The sequence below is a fragment of the Cricetulus griseus genome, chromosome 2 (genome assembly GCF_003668045.3).
Source record: "Cricetulus griseus strain 17A/GY chromosome 2, alternate assembly CriGri-PICRH-1.0, whole genome shotgun sequence".
Lineage (NCBI taxonomy): Eukaryota > Metazoa > Chordata > Mammalia > Rodentia > Cricetidae > Cricetulus > Cricetulus griseus.
In genome coordinates this window covers 236,164,467-236,186,876 of record NC_048595.1, presented here as the reverse complement: position 1 = coordinate 236,186,876, position 22,410 = coordinate 236,164,467, and the positions used below count along the sequence as shown (strand labels likewise).

The following is a 22,410-nucleotide window of genomic DNA, read 5'->3' as shown; positions in this document are numbered from 1 at the left end:
GCTGTGTCCTATACTGAAGGCCTTTTTATATAAATGTGAGTCTTTAGAATGCAGTAACATCATAGTCACTTAGCAAAAAACATTCATTGGTAAATTTTTACAAATAATCAGCTCCTCATATCAGTAGGTTCTGCACCTATTGCATCAGTCATCCACAGATTGAAAATATTTGGAACATTTGTATCTGTAGTGAATACATGCAGACTGTTTTCTTGTAACTAATATTTCCATCGCATTTACATTGTGTTAGGTACTATTTGTGTGAGATAGTTTATACAGCTATACAGGAGGTAATACATAGGAACTATGCCATAAATAAGACATTTCAGTGCTTAAGATTTATGTCTCAAAGACAGTTGACCCCCAGGGGTTCTAGCAAAAGCCTTTCTTTTTCTTTGCTGCTTGACACTTTTCAAAATGCTATACAAATCTTGCAGTTCTCTTAAGGAATAGTGTTTATTCCCTCTTTTGCAGTATTATGAAATCTCATAAAAAGCATTTTCCCCCATATTGCTGTTAGAATTTTTTTATGCCTTTAAGAAAAAATATGCCTTACATTCTACATTGGTTAACTGGGAGTAAATTCTAAGTATTTGATACAGAAAATCGCTAAATGAATTTTTTTAAACAATGTCAAAGAAAACTATTTTTTTTTTCTTTGCAGTATTCTGAAGAAGTGTTAGCTGTTTTTAAGAGTTATAAATTAGATGATACTCAAGCCTCCAGGAAAAAGATGGAAGAATTGAAAACAGGAGGAGAACATGTATACTTTGCAAAGTTTTTAACAAGTGAAAAGGTAAAAGTCTTCTTTTGCACTAAGTACGAGGGATTTTGTTCTAAAAGTGTGTAGTTTGTTCATGTTCAGTAGAATTGTTTTTTACTTAGTTTGAGACTTCCATTCTTACTTGAATAGGACTAATTTGATTACAAAGCTGCTCTCTTCAAAGTCACTTAGTGTACTTACTTAGAATAAATAGACCGAATGACTTGGAAGTATATATATTTTAAATTTTAAGTTAGAATTTATTTTGTACATCGCTTCTCGGCCTTTTGGCTAAGATCAAGTGTAGAATTTATTTTGTATAAAAATATTTTGCAGTTTATTTTTCATATAGCTTTAAAGTTTCCTGTTGATTTATATGCATTTTAGTGAGTTTTGTTCCAAGTGTCACATTGAATTTATGTTTGACTCTTTTTGCTGTAAGCATATAGCAATGATAAGTAATATAAAAAGAGAACACCAAAAAGATAAAGCTGAGTTCCCAGAAAAAAATATTTCCGTAGATCAGAAATTGCAAGTTATGCAGGGTGGTGGTAGTACACACCTTTAAGTCCCTGCACTTGGGAGATAGAGGCAGGTAGAACTTTGATCTCCAAGCTAGTGTGGTCTGCAGAATGAGTTCAATGGTATCCAGGGTTACACAGAAAAACCCTATTTGGGGGGCAGGGGGACAGGACAACAAATAATTAAATAAAGCAAATAGCAAGTTATGGTAGTGAAACTGAAGCCGTGGCCTGATGGACTCTACCCAAACCAGATGGAGTCGCACACGTTTGACTGTAAGTAACAGAGGCCAAGTGTGCTCCCTGTTGGACCAGGGCAGAGCCATGTACTGATAGCTGGGGACTGGTGTAGTTTACCTATACCGCCAACTTCTGCCAAGAGCCATTGTTTTATAGGACGTCACCAACCCAGGAATAACAAAGCCACAGCTTTGTGACTGTGTGCTTACTCAGTGATACAGACATGATGCCACCTACAAGAAACTGCCTGGAAATCAGAACACGTCTTCATACTTTCTGCCCTGATAGACGTAAATGCAGAACTACTAGATAGAGATGGGTGGACAACAGAGAAGAAAGAAACTTAAGGTTTTTGTGTTGTTGTTGTTTGTTTGTTTGTTTGTTTGTTTTTTGTTTTTGAGACAGGCTTTCTCTGTGTAGCTCTGGAGCCTGTCCTGGAACTCATCTGTAGACCAGGCTGGCCTCGACCTCACAGAGATCTGCCTGCCTCTGCCTCCTGAGTGCTGGGATTAAAGGTGTGCGCCACCAATGCCTGGCTGAAATAAAATGAAGTAAGCAAGGACCTCAAGAGAAACATTTACTATTCAAACCCTCTGATTAGTTAAAACTCTGAAGTCTAAGGAAATGTAGTAAAAGATCACCAGCAAAATCAACTATTCAAGCATACATATTTATTACAGGTAATATTCAACTATATCAACATGTATCATTCATATATATGTTTATTATACCCAGAGGTAATTGATGAGATAGTAGCCATCAAAAAAGACAAGAAATTGGAAAATAGAAATAAAGGCAATAGAACAATCGGACTTGACAAATAATTGTGAGTTGTGGAAATAAAAAATATGATTATTGAAACCAGAATATAAGACACAGGATTAATTTATAGATGGAATCGAGGATTAAAAGAAAACCTAATGCTGAAGACAGTGATGAGAACTTCGTCCAGAATGCAAGTCAGCACTAAGTGAAAGAACAGCTAGAAGTCATGGAATATATTGAGAACACCTAACATCTGAATTGATTTCTAAAGAACAAAATGGAGGGAATAGCATAGAAACTGTGTTGAAAAGAATTGTAGATAGTCCAAATCTACAGGATCAAACTATACTACTGCTACCAAGCAGAAAAAGACAAATGTACACTTCAGTATGGTAAAGCAAACCTCTAAAAGCCACCAAACATAAGGAAGACACTCACACGAGAAAGAACAGCTATTGTAGACTGACCAACCATCCCTACCTGAAACAGTAAAGAAATATTGAAGTACTGAGTAAAAACAAAACAAAAACACAGCTCAATTGTCAAATTCTAAACCCAGCTAAATACATTCAAGACTAACAACTAAAAGACACTTACTTTCACTCAAAGACCGAAAGCTTCCCACTTAAAGATCCTCATTTGAAAAACTAATGAAACAGGGACCTCGGGAAGAAGGAGGCTGGGATGCAGGAAGAGAGGAGTGGGACACAAAAAACAACAGTGAGCACAAAAGTTGAAAACATGACATTTTTTTTCCTTTCCTCACCTTTCTTTATTAGAATTCTTTTTTTTTTTTTGCTTTCTTTTAGAAACAATCTTATTTTACATATCAGTCCCCCCTTTCCCTTGCCCTCCCATGCCCTCACTGACCTCCCAAGCCACCCACCCCCACCCACTCTTCAAGGATAGTGAGACCCTCCATGGTGGACCATCAAAGTCCATCACATTATTTGGGGGAGGGCCTAAGCCCTCTTTCCTGTATCTGGGCTACAATAGTTTCCCTCCATAGGGAATGGGCTCCCAAAGTTCATTTGTGCTTCAGGGTTAAAGACTGGCTCCACTGTCAGCGGTCCCATAGACTAGCTGGCATCCACATTCAGAGGGCTTGGTTGAGTCCAATGCTAGTTCCCCAGCTTTACGACTAGGGTCTATCTGCTCTCACTAGGTTAGATGGACTCTTTCTGCGGGTTTCTCCAGCTCAGTCTTGGGTCCTTGGGTCATCCCTCCTCCCTCTCTGCAACTGGATTCTAGGAGTATGGCTCAGTGCTTAGCTGCTCTGGGAATGGCAACCAAGGTACACCAATCTCATTATTGGGGAAGGGCATCAAAGGCAGCCTCTCCACCATGCCTAGATTCTTAGTTGGGGTCATCCCTGTGGATGCCTGAACATTTCCCCTGTGCCAGACCTCTCTCCAAACGTATACTGGCTCTCTATCAAGGCATCTCATTTCTTGCTGTCCTCTATTCCTCCCCTCAGTCCTCCTGATCTCTTCTGTTCTCTACCCCCTCCCCTTCTACCCTTCCCACTCCACCTACCCCCATCACCACCCCTCCCCCCACTTTCTACCCACCCCCCATGCTCCCCATTTTTGCTCATGTGTTCTTGATCCCCTCCCCTTCTTTGGGGGACCATATTTTCTTTTCTTGAGGTTCTCCTTGTTACATAGTTTCTCTGGTGATTTGGATTATACACTCATAATCCTTTGCTGTGTGTCTCATATCCATATATGAGTGAGTAGATACCCTGCTTGTCCTTCTGTGATTGGGTCACCTCACTCAGGATGTTTTCTTCTAGTACCATCCATTTGCCTGTGAATTTCAAGATTTCATTGTTTTTTTCCCACTGAATACTCCATTGTGTAAATGTACCACATTGTCTCCATCCATTCTTCAGTTGGGGGACATCTAGGTTGCTTCTAGGTTCTGGCTATTATGAACAGTGCTGCTATGGACATAGTTGAACATATGTCCTTGTTGTATGAATGTGCATTTTTTGGGTATATGCCCAAGAGTGGAATTGCTGGATCTTGAGGTAGACTGATTCCTGTTTTCCTGAGAAACTGCCATACTGTTTTCCAAAGTGGTCATACAAGTTTGCACTCCCACCAGCAATGGAGGAGTGTTCCTCTTTCTCCATGTCCTCTCCATCATAGACTGTCATTGGCATTTTTGATTTTAGCCATTCTGACAGGAGTAAGGTGGTATCTCAGAGTTGTTTTGATTTGCATTTCCCTGATGGCTAAGGATGTTGAACACTTTAAGTGTCTTTCAGCCATTTTAGATTCCTCTATTGAAAATTCTCTATTTAGTTCTGTACCCCACTATTTAATTGGATTATTTGGTGTTTTGGTGACTAGTTTCTTGAGTTCTTTGTATATTTTGGAGATCAGCCCTCTGTCAGATGTGGGGTTGGTGAATATCTTTTCCCATTCTGTGGGTTGCCATTTTGTCTTGTTGACTGTGTCCTTTGCCTTACATAAACTTCTCAGTTTCCGGAGGTCCCATTTATTAATTGTGATCTCAGTGTCTGTGCTACTGGCTCTATGTTCAGGAAGCGGTCTCCTGTCAAGGATGCCTCCCTCTTTCTCTTTTAAGAGGTTCAGTGTGGCTAGATTTATGTTGAGGACTTTGATCCATTTGGATTTAAGTTTTGTGCAGGGCGATGAATATGGATCTATCTGCAATCTTCTACATGTTAGCATCCAGTTATGCCAGCACTATTTGTTGAAGATGCTTTCTTTATTCCATTGTATAACTTTAGCTTCTTTGTCAAAAATCAGGAGTCAGGTGTTCGTAGGTGTGTGGGTTAATATCAGGTTTTTCAATTAGATTCCATTGGTCTGTGTGTCTATGTTTGTGCCAATACCAAGCTGTTTTCATTACTATAGCTCTATAGTATAGCTTGAAGTCAGGATGGTGATGCCTTCGGAAGTTCCTTGTTTTGGCTATCCTTGTTTTTTTTTTTTTTTTTTTGTTTTTCCATATAAAGTTGAGTAGTGTTCTTTCAAGGTTTGTGAAGAATAGTGCTGGGATTTTGATGGGGATTGCATTGAATCTGCAGATTGCTTTTGTTAAGATTGCCATTTTTACTATGGTATCCAAGAGTATGGGAGATCTTTCCATTTTCTGGTATCTTCTTTAATTTCTTTCTTCAAAAATTCAAAGGTTTTGCTATACAGGTCTTCGACTTGTTTGGTTAGTATTACCCTAAGATATTTTATGTTGTTTGTGGCTATTGTAAAGGGTGATGTTTCTCTGATTTCTTTCTCAGACCATTAATTATCTGTATATAGTAGGGCTACTGATTTTGGGGGAGTTAATCTTGTATCCTGCCACTTTGCTGAAGGTATTTATCAGCTATAGTAGTTCCCTGGTAGAGTTTTTCGGGTCACTTATGTAGACTATCATATCATCTGCAAATAGTGAGAGTTTGACTTCTTCCTTTCCAATTGTATCCCCCTTGATCTCCTTTTGTTGTCTTATTGCTCTAGCTAGAACTTCCAGTACAATATCGAAGAGGAATGGAGAGAGTGGACAGCCTTGTCTTATTCCTGATTTTAGAGGAATTGCTTTGAGTTTCTCTGCATTTAGTTTGATGTTGGCTGTTGGTTTGTTGTATATTGCTTTTATCATGTTTAGGTATGTTCCTGTTATTCCTGATCTCTCCAAGACCTTTATGATGAAGGAGTGTTTGATTTTGTCAAAGGCTTTTTCAGCGTCTTGTGAAATGATCATGTGGTTTTTCTTTTTCAGTTTGTTTATATGGTGGATTACATTGGTGGATTTTCATACGTTGAACCATCCCTGCATCCCTGGATGAAGCCTAATTGATCATGGTGGATGATTTTTCTGATGTGTTCTTGGATTCGATTTGCCAGTATTTTGTTGAGTATTTTTTTGTATCAATGTTCATGACGGAGACTGCTCTGTAGTTCTCTTTCTTAGTTGTGTCTTTGTGTGGTTTGTGTACCAAGGTAATTGTAGCCCCATAAAAAGAGTTTGGCAATGAACCTTCTGCTTCTATTGTGTGGAACACTTTGAGGAGAATTGATATTAGCTGTTCTTTGAATTTCTGGTAGAATTCTGCACTGAAACCATCTGGCCCTGGGATGTTTTTAGATCTATTTAAATTGCTTATCTGTTCTTGATTCAGTTTTGGTAAGTGATATCTAGCCAAGAAAATTGTCAATTTCCTTTAGATCTTCGAATTTTGAGGAGTACAGGTTTTCAAAGTATGACCTGCTGATTCCCTGGATTTTCTCAGTGTCTGTTGTTATGTCCCACTTTTCATTTCTGATTTTGTTAATTAACATGCTTTCTGTCTGCCTTTTGGTTAGTTTGGATAAAGGGTTGCCTATCTTGTTGATTTTCTCAAAGAACCAACTCTTTGTTTCATTGATTCTTTGTATTGTTTTCTCTCTTTCTACTTTATTGATCTCAGTTCTCAATTTGATTATTTCCTGGCATTTACTCCTGGCTTATTTTTGTTCTAGAGCTTTCAGTTGTGATGCTGACTCTCTAGTGTGACTATCCTCCAGTTTCGTTGTGTGGGCACTTCGTGCTATGAACTTTCCTCTTAGCACTGCTGTCAAAGTGTCCCATAACTTTGGGTATATTGTGTCTTCATTCTCATTGAATTCTAGGAAGTCTTTAATTTCTTTTTTATTTCTTCCTTGACCCAGGAATGGTGCAGTTGTGCATTGTTCAATTTCCAAGACTTTGTAGGGTTTTTGCAATTTGTGTTGTTGTTGAATTCTAACTTTAAAGTTAGATACCGGGAGTTATTCCAATTTTTTTGTACCTGTTGAGGTTTGCTATGTTGCCAAGTATGTGGTCAATTTTAGAGAAGGTCCCATGTGGCACTGAGAAGAAGATATATTCTTTTGTGTTTGGATGGAATGTTCTATAGATGTCTGTTAATCTCAATTGGGTCATAACTTCTGTTAGTTAATTTTCTGTTTGGTGGTCCTGTCTAGTGGTGAAAGTGGGGTGTTGTGTCTCCCACTGTAAATCTGTAAGGTTTTACGTGTGATTTGAGCTTTAGTAGTGTTTCTTTTATGAATGTGGGTGCCTTTGTATTTGGGGCATAGATGTTCAGGATTGAGACTTCATCTTGATGAATATGAAATGACCTTCTTCATCTCTTTTGATTTTAGTTTGAAATCGAATTTGTTAGATATTAGGATTGGTGCACCAGCTTGCTTCTTGGGTCTATTTGATTGGAAAATCTTTTCCCAACCCTTTACTCTGAGGTAATTTCTGTCTTTGAATTGAGGTATGCAACAGAAGGATGTATTGTCTTTGTGTCCATTCTGTTAGCCTGTATCTTTTTATAGGCAGGTTAAGACCATTGACATTGAGGGATATTAATGTCCATTGATTGTTGGTTCTTGTTTGTTTTGGATTTATTGTTGATTGTGTCATTGTGTGTGGATTTCGCCTTCCTGTTTCTTTTCGTGTTTGGTAATGTTGGGTTATCTATTGCCTATGTTTTTGTGAGTGTATTTATCTTCCTTGGGTTGGAGTTTTCCTTCCAGAACTTTCTGTAGGGCTGGATTTGTGGATATGTATTGCTTAAATCTGGTTTTGTCATGGAATATCTTGTTTTCTCCATCTATAATGATTGAAAGCTTTGCTGGGTACAGTAGTCTGGGTTGGTGTCCATGGTCCCTTAGTGTTTGTAGGACATCTATCCAGGACCTTCTGGCTTTCAAAGTTTCCATTGAGAAATCTGGTGTAATTTTGATAGGTCTGTCTTTATATGTTCCTTGACCTTTTTCCTTTGTTGCTCTTAATATTTTATCTTTATTCTGTATGTTTGGTGTTTGATTATCATGTGGCGAGGGGACCCTTTTTTTTTTTTTTTTTTGGTTCAGTCTATTTGGTGTTCTGTAAGCTTCTTGTAATTTCATAGGCATATCCTTCTTTAGGTTGGGAAAGTTTTCTTTGATTTTGTTGAATATGTTTTCTGTACCTTTGAGCTGTATTTCTTCACCTTCTTCTATAGCTATTATTCTTAGGTTTGGCCTCTTCATGGTGTCCCATATTTCCTGGATATTTTGTGTTAGGGATTTGTTGGACTTGAGATTTTCTTTGGTCGATTACTATATATCCTCTTGGGAGTCTTCAACAACTGAGATTCTCTTTTCTGTCTCTTGTATTCTATTGGTCATACTCACATCCTTAGTTCCTGATTGCTTATCCAGCCTTTCTATTTCCAGCATCCCCTCATTCTGTGTTTTCTTTATTGTTTCTATTTCAGCTTTCAAGCACTGAACTGTTTAAATTGTTTCCTTCACTTATTTGGCTGTTTTCTTGACTTTCTTTGCATTCTTTAAGAGATTTGTTTATTTCTTGAATTTTTTGGTTTGTCTTTTCCTCCATTTCCTGTAATGTTTTGTTTTTTCTCCCATTTCTTTAAGGGAGTTTCTCCTTTCCTCTTTGAGGGTCTCTAACATCTCTGTAAAGTTGTTTTTAAGGTCCTTATCATCTGTTTCATCTGTTTTGGGATGTTCAGGTCTTTTTGGTGTAGAGTCCCTGGATCCTGGTGGTGTCATATTGGTCTTTCTGTTGTTGAGTGTGTTCTTCCCATCCTTTCCCTCTCCTCTTGTCTCCTGCTGGGGTAGGTGGGTCAAGACTTCAGTGTCTGCTGGCCTGTGTAGTCCAGCTTCTCCTGGTGTTTTCCTCACTCAAGCGAAGGTCGTAGGCGGTCCAAGTCTCAAGTCGAAGGCAGAGGAGCAGGCTAAGACTGAGGTGTGGCCAGACTCTGGGTGGTCAGTCCTGCCTGGGCAGTTCCTTTATACTTGTTGCAGGCCCAGGATGTTCCAAGGCGGTGGGGGGAGTGGGGGAAGTTTGTCACACTCAAACACTCACCTTAAGCAGTGGGCAGAGGGTATAGGGGTAGCCAAGACTCAACATGACAATTTATTGTTGACTAAAAACATAATGTAACAGCTGATTTTTAAACTAGCACTGTATAATGACAATGTAGTATGGAAAGGGAAAGCATAAGTGTTCAGTGAACAATTTAAGCTCAGTGCAAACCTTGTAATAGGAAAAAGGTGGAGTAACAAATAACTTTAGAATATATTTGTATTAAAATCAGCATGTAATGCTAGGCAGTGATAGTGCACACCTTTAATCCCAAGAGGCAGAGGCAGGCAGATCGCTGAGTTCAAGGCCGGCCTGGTATACAGAGTGAGTTCCAGGACTGTCAAGTCTCTTATATAGAGAAACCATGCCTCAAAAATAAATAAATAAATAAATAAATAAATAAATAAATAAATATCTCAGGTGTCAACTTAATATTAATCAGCACCAAAAAAAGAGATTATCAAAGAATTATGTCCTTTTAGGAATTAAAAGTTCATTTCTCAGGAAATGATAGTAAGTTGTGTGTCTTAAAAGTTGTTTTTCTGGTGAGAAGGGCATAAATAACATTTCCAAGGACGTTTTAGTAATAGAAATTAATAGGATTAAGCATTTCAGACATTTCTACAGGGTTTTCTTTTTTTAATCCTTTCTTCACTATATCAGTCCGAGCTTTCTAAATGTGTCTCATTTTCTATTGTCTTGCAAGGATTTCTTTCATCAGCAATTAGGGAAGCTAAACTCCAGTGTTAGGAACTATCTAATAGCATGAAGTAGGTAAAAAGCAGCTTTGAGAAGCTTCAAACTTACAGTCTGAAACAATGTGAGGGGCTTCAGGGACAGCTCAGAAGTTAAGACTGTTTGCTGCTCTTCTAGAGAACCAGAATTTGGTTCTTAGCACCCAAGGTGGGCAGTTCACCACCACCTGTAACTCCAGCTCCTGGAGATGTGTAGTACTTTGTTTTCTGGCCTCCGAGAGCACCCCACACTGATCACGTGTATGTGTGTGCGCACACTCGGAAAAGAGTGAGTCTTGGGTTTTTTTTTTTACTTATTTATTTGTGTCTTAGGTGTTTTTAAATTTTATTTATTTGCATTTTCTTCTTTTCTGCCTCATAAACAACCTGATCATAAATTTAGAACCTTCTGCGTTCATCGTATTTTTTACATACTGTAGTATTTACTTAGTATGTGTAACAGGAAAAATAAGACCCATAGACTGATACTGGGGTTCAAACTTCAAGCTGAATATCAGAAAAGCAAAGCAGCTGGCCACTAGCTTCTTACCTCTACCTCAGGCTGAATGGTCTCAGACAGATCCTGTCTCCACGAGCTCTCACCAAGCCTCAGTCTGTAACCTTTCCTCAGTATGACTGGAAAATGAATGTCTCATAATGACTACTTGCTCTCCTGTCTTTTATACTCCTTTAGTGCTGGGATTAAAGGTGTGAGCTATAATTCTCTTTTAGACTGATTCAGTCTTGTGTAGATCTGGGTGGCCTTTGACTCACAGATCCCTCTACCTCTTAATCCTGAGTCCTAGGACTAATGGTGTGTACCACTACCTCCTAGCTTCTAGCTGCTGTGATTAAAGGTGTGTATCACCACTGTCTGATCTCTATAGCTTGAGGCTGACTTTGCTTTTTGAATCCTCAGTTAAGCTTTAATAAATCATAAATAATAAATCACTGCCGGGCGTTGGTGGCGCATCCCTTTAATCCCAGCATTCGGGAGGCAGAGGCAGGTGGATCTCTATGAGTTCGAGGCCAGCCTGGTCTCCAGAGTGAGTGTCAGGATAGGCTCCAAAGCTACACAGAGAAACCCTGTCTTGAAAAACCAAATATAATAATAATAATAATAATAATAATAATAATAAATCACTACAAATATCCAGTGAAATCACTAGTAGTGCATTATCTGTGGAATGCAGTGTTTTACGGGCTTTTCTGTTCCACTGAAGGAAGCCCTACAGCGTCTCTATACTTTAAAATATCATTCATTCTCCAGAAAGTCACCCCAGCTAAGTACATGGCAGCCTGCAGCCTGAGAGTTTCTGCTGATAGAGGATAGATTTGATAAATCATAGGAAAGATAAGATTTTTTTTCAGGGATATAGTTACCTTCATCTTTGCCAGAAAATTCTAGTCAGTAAAATCAAACACTGCTTGTCGTTTCATTAATGAGTGGGTTTAGAAAAATAGTTTGGTGATATTTATCACTTACAAGATACCTGTGACCCAGTTTGATGGGAATATTACCCCAAAGCTCTGTACTTTAGGGGAGTCAGAAGCTGATACCTGGCAAGGATGCTACTACAATCTTTGTAGTGAAGAGTCAGGCCAGTCTGAGTCTGACTTTTAACACCCATAAGCATGATCTCTACAGTTTGTGTTGCTCAGGCTATATGTCCAAACACTAAGTCTATTTCTCTTGCTAGTGAAGCAAAATAATCCAGGAACATTAATTGCTCAATGTAGTACTGACATCTCTGTTTTCTATTTTATTTCTTTTTTTAAAATCTTTTATATTGCTTCAAAGTCTTAAGAGAAATGAAATTAATTTTTTCTGTTTATTGTACTGAAGAATATGGATTCCACTCTCCCCTTTTTAAAATCAGGATTTCATGTATCACAGTCTATCCTCAAACTTGCTCCATAGCCAAGGATATTCTAATCCTCCTGCCTCTGCCTCCGATGTTCTGGTCTTACAGACATGTTTCACCATTTTGTTGTTGTTGTTACTATATTCTTAAGTTGACTTTTTATTAAAGTGGTTGAGATTTGACAACTGTTGCCTTCAACAGACATTTGTCTTAACTCAGTAGAGACACTGAAACCTTGAAAAAAAAAAAAAGCTTTTTTTTTTAAAGTTCATTTGGGCTGGAGATATAGTTCAGTTAGTAAAGTCCTTGCTCTCACACAGAAAGTGTTGGGTTTGATCTGCAACAGCCTGTAATCCCAGCTCTCGTGAATGAGAGCAGAAAGCTCAGGAGTTCAACCCATATAGCAGCTTGTCGGCCACCATGTGATACATGAAACCCTGGCTTAACGTGATAATTTTTTTTATTAAAAAACAAAACATTGCCAGGCAGTAGTAGGCAAATCTCCAAATTCTAGGCCAGCCTGGCCTGCAAAGTGAGTTCCAGGACAGCCACACAGAGAAACCCTAACTTGGAAAAGGAAAAGGAAAAAAGGGTTACAAGTATTCGAATGTGGGAATACTTGTGGGTGTCCTCGAGTGCATAGTCCTATTGTCTGTCTCAGGTTCTACCAGAACTGAAGGCTGATGCTGCCTGGACTACAGGACTCAGCTGTCCTTGCTTCTCAAAGCAGTTTAACTTAAAAAAAAAAAGAGGAGATACTAATAAAATCTATAATTTCATTTTTATATAAAAATTATTCTTTTTAGCAAATGTTTTATAACTCAATTAAGTGAAGTATATTAAAGTTGCCTATTCCTAGTTGAAAACCATTTTATAGTTCAGTTCTCTTAAACCCTCCATTTGCATATTCTTTACTATATACTACTCTATAAACATATGGCTGTGATCCCTATGGAGAAAGTGGCCACATCAGAAGCATTCACACTTTGAAGAGATTGTTAACAATTTATCAAAATATAAGCACTTGATGGTACTCAATAACTTTTATACTTTTGTTTTTTAATTCCATGTGGGAATGGGGAAGAAGGAGGAGGAGAGACAGAGAGGGAGAGAGCCAGAAGTGTCAGATCCTCTTGAGTTGGAGTTCCAAGTTGTAAGCTATGCAACCTAGGTGCTGGGAACCAAACTCAGGTCCTTTGCAGGAGCAGCTTGTATTGCTTACTGTTTATGGGGATAACCTTGTCACTGTTGCACTCAACACATCTCAGAGAGAGAGAAACATTCTGTGGTAGCTCAGAGCGTACAAAAGCAGCCCTCTATCTTCTCTACCTCACTAAGGGCAGATTCTCATGTACAGAGATGCCCTGAGATAGACCACATTTTCATTGGTATATTTGTCCTCCAGAAAAGTTTCTTAATAATGAGTTTTACTTGAAGAATCTTTCTCCATTCTAGTTCATTTGCAATGTGTGTAGCTAAGCTCTGTAATTCTATTGGTTGTATCAAAGATCCTTAAATTTTTTTATGTGGGCAGGGCAGAATACAAGGAAAATTTAGATGGAATTACTGGAATGGAAATAGACATGCCAATTAAAAAGAAAACTACATTCATACAGGGAAAAGTGCTTTGTACCTATAATTATAGCACTGAAGATGATGCAGGATGATTGCCATGAGCTCAGGGCCTGCCTGATTATGTCTCCAAACAATAATAATAATTAGAAGAAGTAGCCGAAGCAACTGCTGCTATTACTACTACATGGGGCCAGCAGGATGGCTTAGTGGTGCTGGGTTGTGGTGGCACATGTAGCATGACAAATATTGGGGTTCAAGCTTCAAGCTGAAGATTAGAACAGCAAAGCAGACAGCCACTAGCTCTCACCTCTACCTCAGACTGGCTCCACCAAACCTCAGACTGCAATCCCAGACTGCTGTGCTCTCCTCAACGTGGCTGCAGAATCCTGAGACTCAGTGTTTTCCTGTCTTCAGTGTGGCTGGAGGATGAATACCAGCTCTGAGATCCTGTTCCTATCTTAAATGCCTCTCAGGAATCCTAGGATTAAATGCATGTGGTTCCAAGTACTGAGATCATCTTTGTGTTAGCTGTTTCTCTTTAGGACTGGATATATTTCTCTTAGCTCAGTGTGGCCTTGAACTAGCAGAGATCCGGCTACCTCCACCTCACAAGTGGCAGAATTAAAGGTGTGTACCACCACTGCCTGGCTTCTATAGTTTGTGGCTGACTTTGCTTTGTGAATCCTCAGGCACACTTTAATAAATCATAAGAAATATATCACCACAGGCACACACCTTTAACTCCAGCACTCAGCAGGCATATCTCTGTGAGTTCGAGGCTAGCCTGGTCTACAGAGCGAGCTCCAGGACAGCCTCCAAAGCAACATAGAGAAACCTTGTCTCGAAAAACCAAAAAAAGAAAAAAAGGAAAAAAAAAAAGCACTAAGCTTGATGTACAGATCTGAAAATCTGTACAAAGCAGAGGCAATGCATTCTTTTTGCATATAGTTAAATTTGTGAGTATCCCAAACATGGGTTTCTGAAAGAAGGAAGGAAAGGAAGAAAGAAAAGAAGGCCCAAGATAAATTATTTTAACAAATGTATAACTAAATGTGAAATTATAATTTGTTAGAAAACTAAATAAACCACTTTAAATAACAATTTATTTGCAGCTGTAAAATTCTATTAGTAATTGTAGTTCCTAGAGCAGTGGTTCTTCACCCCTTTGGGTGTGGGATGCAGCTTTCACAGGCGTTGCCTAAGACCACCAGAAAACACAAACATTTATATTACAATTCATAACAGTAGCAAAATTACAGTTACGAAGTAGCAACAAAAATAATTTTATGGTTGGGGGTAACTTACTACAACATGAGGAAGTGTAATAAAGGTTGCAACATTAGGAAGGTTGAGAACCACTGTCCTAGAGAATCATACACCCACTCAGAGAAGTTAGGAGACTTGCTGTATTGACTTTAAAATGCTGTATTTTAAAGTCACAGTGAATGCCCTGGAACAATGGTCTGCAAATATGGCTCATTTGTAAATTAAGCTTTACTGTATGTGCCCATATTCCTTCATAGACATACTGTCTGGCTGCTTTTGTATGAGTGTAGAGATCAATAGTTGTGGACAGAGATCCTACAGTTCACCTACCCTAAAGTACTCTACTGCAAACAGAAAAAAATTGCTAGTCCCTGAAAGCTCCATGTATTAATGTGGGTACATTTCAAACCCAGTATTGTGAATTACAAAAGATTGAATGTGATACTGATTGAATACATCTGCAGTGTTTAGAGCTGCCTTTGTATGTGTTAATACTATGAAATATGCATAAGAATCCTAATCACCAAATACATGGGAATGGTTACCATAGCAGGAGAAGGGAATAGGAATATGGATGGTGGTGACAGGGACTCAGCAGTTTCAGAGTGTAATTTTTTAAACAAATGTCAAACAAGTAAGTAGGTGGTGATATGGTTTATGCCTTTTAAACATTTGAAATTAATTTTAAGTGGATCTTGGGAAGTTAGAGAGGTCAGGAAGCAGGGGTAACCAACGGGGCTCAGTTAGACTGGGACACACAGATAGGGCTTTGTTCAGATGAACGGCGTTTTCTGTGACCAGGAACATGCAAAAGAAGCAGTTGAGAAAACAGGTCTAGGTACAGCTACGTTTTACTTTGGGGAGGAAACAAATGGCTTCCAATTTGATGTTTTGTTTTGTTTTTTCCCAATGAAGGCAATTAGAAATTGAGGAAGGGTGGTAAGTAGTGTTTTTGGAAAGTGGAAATATTTAAATAGTGGCTGTGGGGAACTGTAAAGGGAGGCTTGTCTGCCCCATCCTGTCTCACAGCCACTTGTAAATAATCACTCAGAGGCTTAATATTAATTACGATATTTGACTTATAGCTCAGACTTATTAACTAGCTCTTACATTTAAATTAACCCATTTCTATTTAATCTATGTATTGCCACATGGCCATGGCTTTGCCAGTCCTCTTGCATTTTGCTTCGGGTGGCTGGCTGGAGCCTCTATAGATACCACCCTTCTTGCTCCCTGTATCTCTGGTTTGGCATTCCTGCCTGGCTATAGGCCAGTTTAGCTTTTATAATCAACCAATGAGAGCAACAGGGAATAGGAGAAATATCCTTAAAGAATAAAGAAAGATTGCTCAGTAAAACAACGATATTCCCCTTGGGGCATCTGAGTATTGACACCCTTTGCCCAGCCAAATTTGTCATTTGTTTTCAGACACTTTCACTTTCATTCTGGGTAGAACCATAGTGTTGATATAGAGAATATGACTACAGTTACTGTAATCAAGATGTGTGCTTGGTGGATGTGACAGACAGGTACAAAAGAGTGTTTAGTAAGTTGGCAAGAAAATGGTTGAAAAGTGAAAGTTTTGGCTAAATCTGATCCACTAGTTGCTTTTTCCATTTTGTTACTACGTTTTAAGTGCTTGTGTAAGAACTACACAATACTCATAATGTACTTCTTGGCCTACAAAGCCTTAAGGAAAAACTTTCTGACAACTAAACCATAATTTAATTATAATAAAAAAGGGTGGGATTTACAGATAAGCAGAGAATGAAGAGCTCAAGGGACTAAGACTGGGACCAAGACAGGGCACACTGGGAGCTGCTCATAGTGAGCCCTGAAAACAATAGGAGGTTGTCATTGCTCCTCCTGGACAGGACTGTAAGAGGAAGACTCCAGAGCTGAAGAGACTGGGTGGTCACTACTAGTCCTAACTTGTGACCATGCAACAAGCATCAAAGTAGAGAGAGCGTGTGCCTGTCAATGGAGTTGAAGGCCAGAAGCTTCTGAGAGCCTTTGTAATGCCAGTCAAGTCAGTTGGGATCTACAGGAGAGGAAGACTACTAATGTGCCATTCTCCTGTGGGAGAGTAACATCAAATATTCATCCCCAGAGCTGAGGTCAAGCCAAGTTATATTAAAACCACAATGTATAGCTTAAGCATGAGCCATCAGTGTGAAAGAAGATGCTGGTAAGAACAGCCTAGTTGTGGCAGGCTATCTTAGAAACATCCGATGAAGCTGAGTCAGTAGAACTTGGGACTTTGAACTTGAAACCAATCAGTAGGACTTTCTGATATTGTGCTGAACATTCATTTAGATGAAGACACTTCCCACTGTTCCTCTAGGTCAAAAGGGCAGATAAAAGTGTGTGGAACGTCTTCAACTACCCTTGAGCTCTGTAGGGGCATTATCAACATGATGTTCCTTTTGGCCACCAGTGGTAGGATTGCTGGAGAGCAATTCATGTTCCTCAAGCCCATTCTGCTCTATGTTGTGTTCTTCTCATTTCTGCAGATTATTCAGCACCATCCCTGATGCAGGCACTTTGCAGGGTTACAAAATGAGTGGTGTCTTTGCTGTTGTACTGTTTCTGTGGAGCATTCCTGTAGCCAGTGTTCTTTGCATTTGGGAAACTGTTGCCTTGTGTTGTCCTGGTGTCAGGACCAAAGAGAATATATTTTTATTCACCATCATAAAATGGCCAAGACGTCAAAATAAAACGTTTGATGTTCTGTTCTTGGGCTTGTGCAGGGAGTGAGCTCACAGCAAATATTTGTCTTACTGGAAACTGAATCTTCCATTTCATAATTGTATAATTTGTACTTTTAGTCTTACTTGGTTTTAATGTGCTCTTTTGTGTGTGCTTATATTTTGAGTAGTTGATGGATTTACAGCTGAGTGACAGTAACTTTCGGCGACACATCCTGTTGCAGTATCTCATTTTATTTCAATATCTCAAGGGACAGGTTAAATTCAAAAGGTAAGCTAATGTGTAGTGATTCATAAAAGTGACAATGGAAAAATAGAATTTTTGCATAGAATTTTTCATGTTTTAGACCTTTAAAATACACATAATTTAGTTTTTAATTAAAAATTATCATTGTGGGTTAGGGCATATGCCATGGTACATTTGTGCAGGTGAAAGGACAGCTTTCAGAAATCAGTTCTCTTTCCACCATGGGATCTGGGTATGGAATTCAAGTTGTCAGAATTGTACAGGAACCCACTGGTCTTAGACTCATTTTGAGAATAAGGGCTACATGCCTTAAGTACTTTTACTGCAGCAACCAGCCAGCCAGTTGGGAACTTTTAGATGTAGGACATTTGTTTTAGGAAAAGTGTCAAAACATACATCTGCTAGTGTTCGTCTCCTCCAGAGTACCAGGCTTGTCCAGGAGCATTGGGTTCCGTGTATGGTAGTCTCTGTGACCTCACCCAATCATCTGCCTCATGCTAAATGATAAAGAAATAATATTCTTACATAGTATAGGTCATTTAGGATATTAGAACTGAAAGAAGCAAAGAAATCTTGAAATAAGGGTGAGTTCCAGGCACTAGGGAGATAGCTCAGTTGGTGAAGTAATTATGGAGCAAGCATGAGAATTCAAGTTCATTCTCCAGCACCTACATAAATAGCCAGGTGTGGGGCACACTGTGTAACCCCAGCCATGCAGATATGGACAGGAAATCCCTGAGTCTTCTTGGCCAGGTGCCAAGCCTAATCAGCAAGTAAGATACCCTTTCTCCCTAAACAAGATGAATGGCAAGGTGAGGAGTAACACTCAGGGGTCACCTCTGACCCCCACACCCCTTCACACACCTTGTTGTTTTGGGTTTTCATATAACCTTATCAGGATCTCTATTGTGTCTAAAAAGCCTCCACGAAAAGCCATACCATTTCTTCTTATCCTGTCCATAGCTAAAGCCAGAACCCAGTTGCTTGTATACAAATTAGTGAGTTACATAAAGGACATTGCTTTCTTGCCTGCCGAATCCATATTCCAGTGTCAGCAACTACTGCAGTTCCTTCAGAATTGTCATTAATGTTTATTTGGTGTCATGCCACATAGGAAGATGGGCTTGGAATCAAACCTAGGTTTGAATTCAAGCTTTGAGCTTTGGAAAAGCCATTAAGTCACTGTACTCTCTTTAATATGTGCATGAAATGGTTCTGCAGATTTTGAGCCTGTGGTCAGAACCTGGCAGATGACAATCTAGTTGTATTGTTGATGGCTTTGGAGCATAACCCTTTTCTAGGGTTTGTATTTTGAATGAGTTTTAAAGGAAATATAGCATGCCTATCTGAATATGTGTCATATATAGTATTATGTTAATATTTTCTCAGATTTTTATCCTGTTAAATTTATGAAATATTACTCTATAGTCAGATCAGTTAATTGAATGTTTTATGTGCCTTTATACTTCAATTCTATACTTTATAATTTCAATTCTAACACTTGACGAAGTATAAGAATTTTCTTGGCATCCTCACATTTGTGATGGATCTTTTATGGTAGTTTTAACAAATATGGTTAGTTTTTGGTGCCATAAATAACCCTCAGCATGAATACTTTTAACTCACACACGCTTTTGTTTTCTTTCCCTAGTTCAAACTATGTTTTAACTGATGAGCAATCACTCTGGATTGAAGATACTACAAAATCAGTCTACCAAGTAAGTCCAACATGCAACAAACCCATGATTGAAAAAATGGAAATTTAGAATTTTCTTTGTTTCAGCCCCAAATAGGAAAATAAGGATAAAGTTAAGCTCAGGTACAAGAACACAAACACTTCTTGGTTCTCTGCCTACAAACCACTCCTATGATGCAGAAAGTTGTTGAAAGCTTAGTATATTCTTTCTAATCACAGCTGCTATCTGAAAACCCCCCCGATGGAGAAAGATTTTCAAAGATGGTAGAGGTATGTATTTAATCACTAATTTTCTTAATACTAAACATAATTTGAAAGTACTCTTTTATACAGATGAAATGTCTTTTGTTTATCCTAGCATATATTAAACACTGAAGAAAATTGGAACTCATGGAAAAATGAAGGCTGCCCAAGTTTTGTGAAAGAAAGGTAAATGATAGTCATCACAAGAAACATGAAAAGGACATTTCAAAGTACAGTTTGATGGTATTATTGAATATGGCATCTATTACTCTATAATGTGATATTTTTGTCTTCTGTCTGGTAAGTGTTCTGCCATACTATGAAACTTTCATAGTTTAGGGCAAAACCAGTAAGTAGCTCCCTTGGTTTTTCTGAGATTTTATTTGTTTTGCTGGGCTTGTGCAAGTGCTTACAACAGATACATATTCCATATAGTCCCAGAATGTGTGTGTTTTGTTCACAGAGCATCAGACACCAAGCCCACAAGAGTGGTACGGAAAAGAGCAGCCCCAGAAGACTTCTTAGGCAAAGGGCCCAACAAGAAAATCCTGATTGGAAAGTATGTTCATTCATCTTCCTATGTTCTTGCTGTTTTTATATTTTGATACTATAAGGACTCTCCAGGTGGGATGGGCTCACAACCAAAAGGACAAGAACTCTCCAGTTTTTCACATGTACAGATATCATGAATTAGTATTCAAATGGGTGACTAAAGCTAACCATACCCATTACTCAAAACTGTCATGTGAATTCATGCAACCACTTAGGCTGTCCTTTTTGTCTCCCACTTCCAAAGCACTTGGCTCGAGGCTCTGCCATCTTTTCCATGTCACGTACAGTACAACTGTTTACGCCAGTGTAGCTCAACTTCTAGTTACTGGGAGGACACTAATCTTTCAGTACTATCACCACCCCCAAATCTACTACTTATGTTATATATGCAGTTTTACAACATACTGTGAATGTCATGCATATGAAATTATGTCTGCCTTATTTTGTAGTGAGGAGCTAACAAGGCTTTGGAATCTCTGTCCTGATAATATGGAAGCCTGTAAATCAGAAACAAGGCAAGTGTAAAAACTTTTGTTAGTTTTCTCAGTGTTCAGTAAAGTAAAATGGAACCTTTTCTTAGCTGTGTGATATCGCAGCTGAAAAGTTTAAAAGTTTATTGTGGTTGACCTTGGACATAGTAGAATATGCAGGTAAAATTTTAGCACTCAAAAGAAAAGTTTCACAGAGAAGGGGGAGGGAGGAAGAGGAGAGGAGAGAGTTAACTTTGGATTGATTTGGTATTCCAAGCTAACAGCAAGCAGTGAGGTCTGAGCCCCGAGGGAACTCTGGGTGTTTGTCCTCACAGAAATGCAGAAATAACCTGAGCCTGAGCATGATGTCCCTGACATAAGCAGAGACACTGCCTGCAAAGGAAGGGAAGCAGGTGGGAGACAAGAACAGGACATAATTCCTTGGCATTGGAAACCAGAGAGTGTCTATTTCTGCTGTCTAGGGTATTTGTGGATGCAAAAGGGATTTCCTGAGAAACAAGAACAGGCTTTTCTCATTCAGCTGACATTTCTAGCACCAAATATATGATGTGAAAAAGGAAACATGTAAAAAGAAAAAGGAGCCTACAAAAGAGTAAAATTAAACTAACAGCAAACTTGAAAAACAAAAGAAATTCAGAAGACAGTGGAATGACATCCTCAAAGAGCTGAGACAGAATTAAGTATGTTGAATAACAGATATATATAATGTCTAAACTAAATGAGGGATACAAAGGTAAACGGGAAAAAACAGAAACAGTTACAGAAGAAAAAGGCAAAGAAGCATCAAGTATTAAAAATCACAATATAATGTAAATTCAAATGAACAGATTGACGGTGAACTTTAAAAATTTATCTACATTATAAAACAAAGATGAGAATATTGAAACTAGAAGAACAAAGGTGTGATAGGCAGAGCTTAGAAAGTCTTCAAAGAAGAAAGTATTGTTTAAATGCAGTCATTACATAAGAGGGAAAAATACATCAGAAACACATATTTACCTAAGCTTTATTTCCTAACAATCTCAAAACTTCTGACAGATTTTAGAATGAGAACTTGACCAGTGCAGGGTCATAGAAGAATTCTGGCATGGCTTATTAGTTTAGGTTCAGTTAGTTCTATAAATAAAAATAATACTAGTAGATAGGTGAATTTCAAATGCTGTGCAACTTTTGCTCACCCTCATATGGCAGCATATTTGTGTCAATGAATAGAATAAGTAGTCTATCATAATGTATGGAGTGAATAGTTTTCAGACCTATACCTTGTTTATTGCTCCATTTTAGAATTTAGCTTTGAGTCGTTATCTCCTTAAAGAGGCCCTACATCCTGGTCCTAGCTGTAATTAACACATATGGATACTGTTAAAGTTCATATTGCCACCATTTTAGAGTATTACAGATGAACCTCACTGTCTTCTTTAATGACCAGAGAATACATGCCAACCTTGGAGGAGTTCTTTGAAGAAGCCATTGAACAAGCAGACCCTGAAAACATGGTTGAAAGTGAATATAAGTAAGTCATGCTTTAAGGAAATGATGTTAATTTTCAACATGTTTCCTTAGGAGTCCTCTGTAAGTTAGCAGAATAGTGCTTTTAGTTCATGCACACATTCACATGACTGTTACAGCCTTATGACTCTCTAACATGACTTGCTTCAAACTGAAGAAGTCTCATCCCACACCTACCTCCATAATCTCTAGTGTTTATTCACAGCAGTCTCTGCTGCCAGCCAGTTTAGTTTTTGTCCTTCCTTCCTCACCCACCTCCCATTCTTGGCAGCCCATCCACTTGAGGCTGTGTTCCCTGTTGTTCCATTGAAGTAGCTCTTCTCTTAGTAGTTCTCACAGGACTCTTCTCTTGAGCTCTTAAC

The 22,410-nt window shown here is 38.6% G+C and overlaps 1 protein-coding gene and 1 pseudogene across 1 annotated transcript in view; both read left to right on the top strand.

The window, feature by feature from the left end:
* Thoc1 (THO complex 1) overlaps positions 1-22,410 on the top strand; it is a 44,932-nt gene that overhangs the window by 19,038 nt on the left and 3,484 nt on the right. The window contains exons 11-18 of the mRNA XM_027403639.2: positions 665-796; positions 17,481-17,581; positions 19,209-19,275; positions 19,473-19,523; positions 19,612-19,682; positions 19,960-20,055; positions 20,498-20,563; positions 21,969-22,052. Coding sequence (XP_027259440.1) covers positions 665-796; positions 17,481-17,581; positions 19,209-19,275; positions 19,473-19,523; positions 19,612-19,682; positions 19,960-20,055; positions 20,498-20,563; positions 21,969-22,052 — 668 coding nt within the window. The remainder of the gene's footprint in view (positions 1-664; positions 797-17,480; positions 17,582-19,208; positions 19,276-19,472; positions 19,524-19,611; positions 19,683-19,959; positions 20,056-20,497; positions 20,564-21,968; positions 22,053-22,410) is intronic.
* LOC113834490 lies at positions 1,035-1,109 on the top strand (annotated as a pseudogene).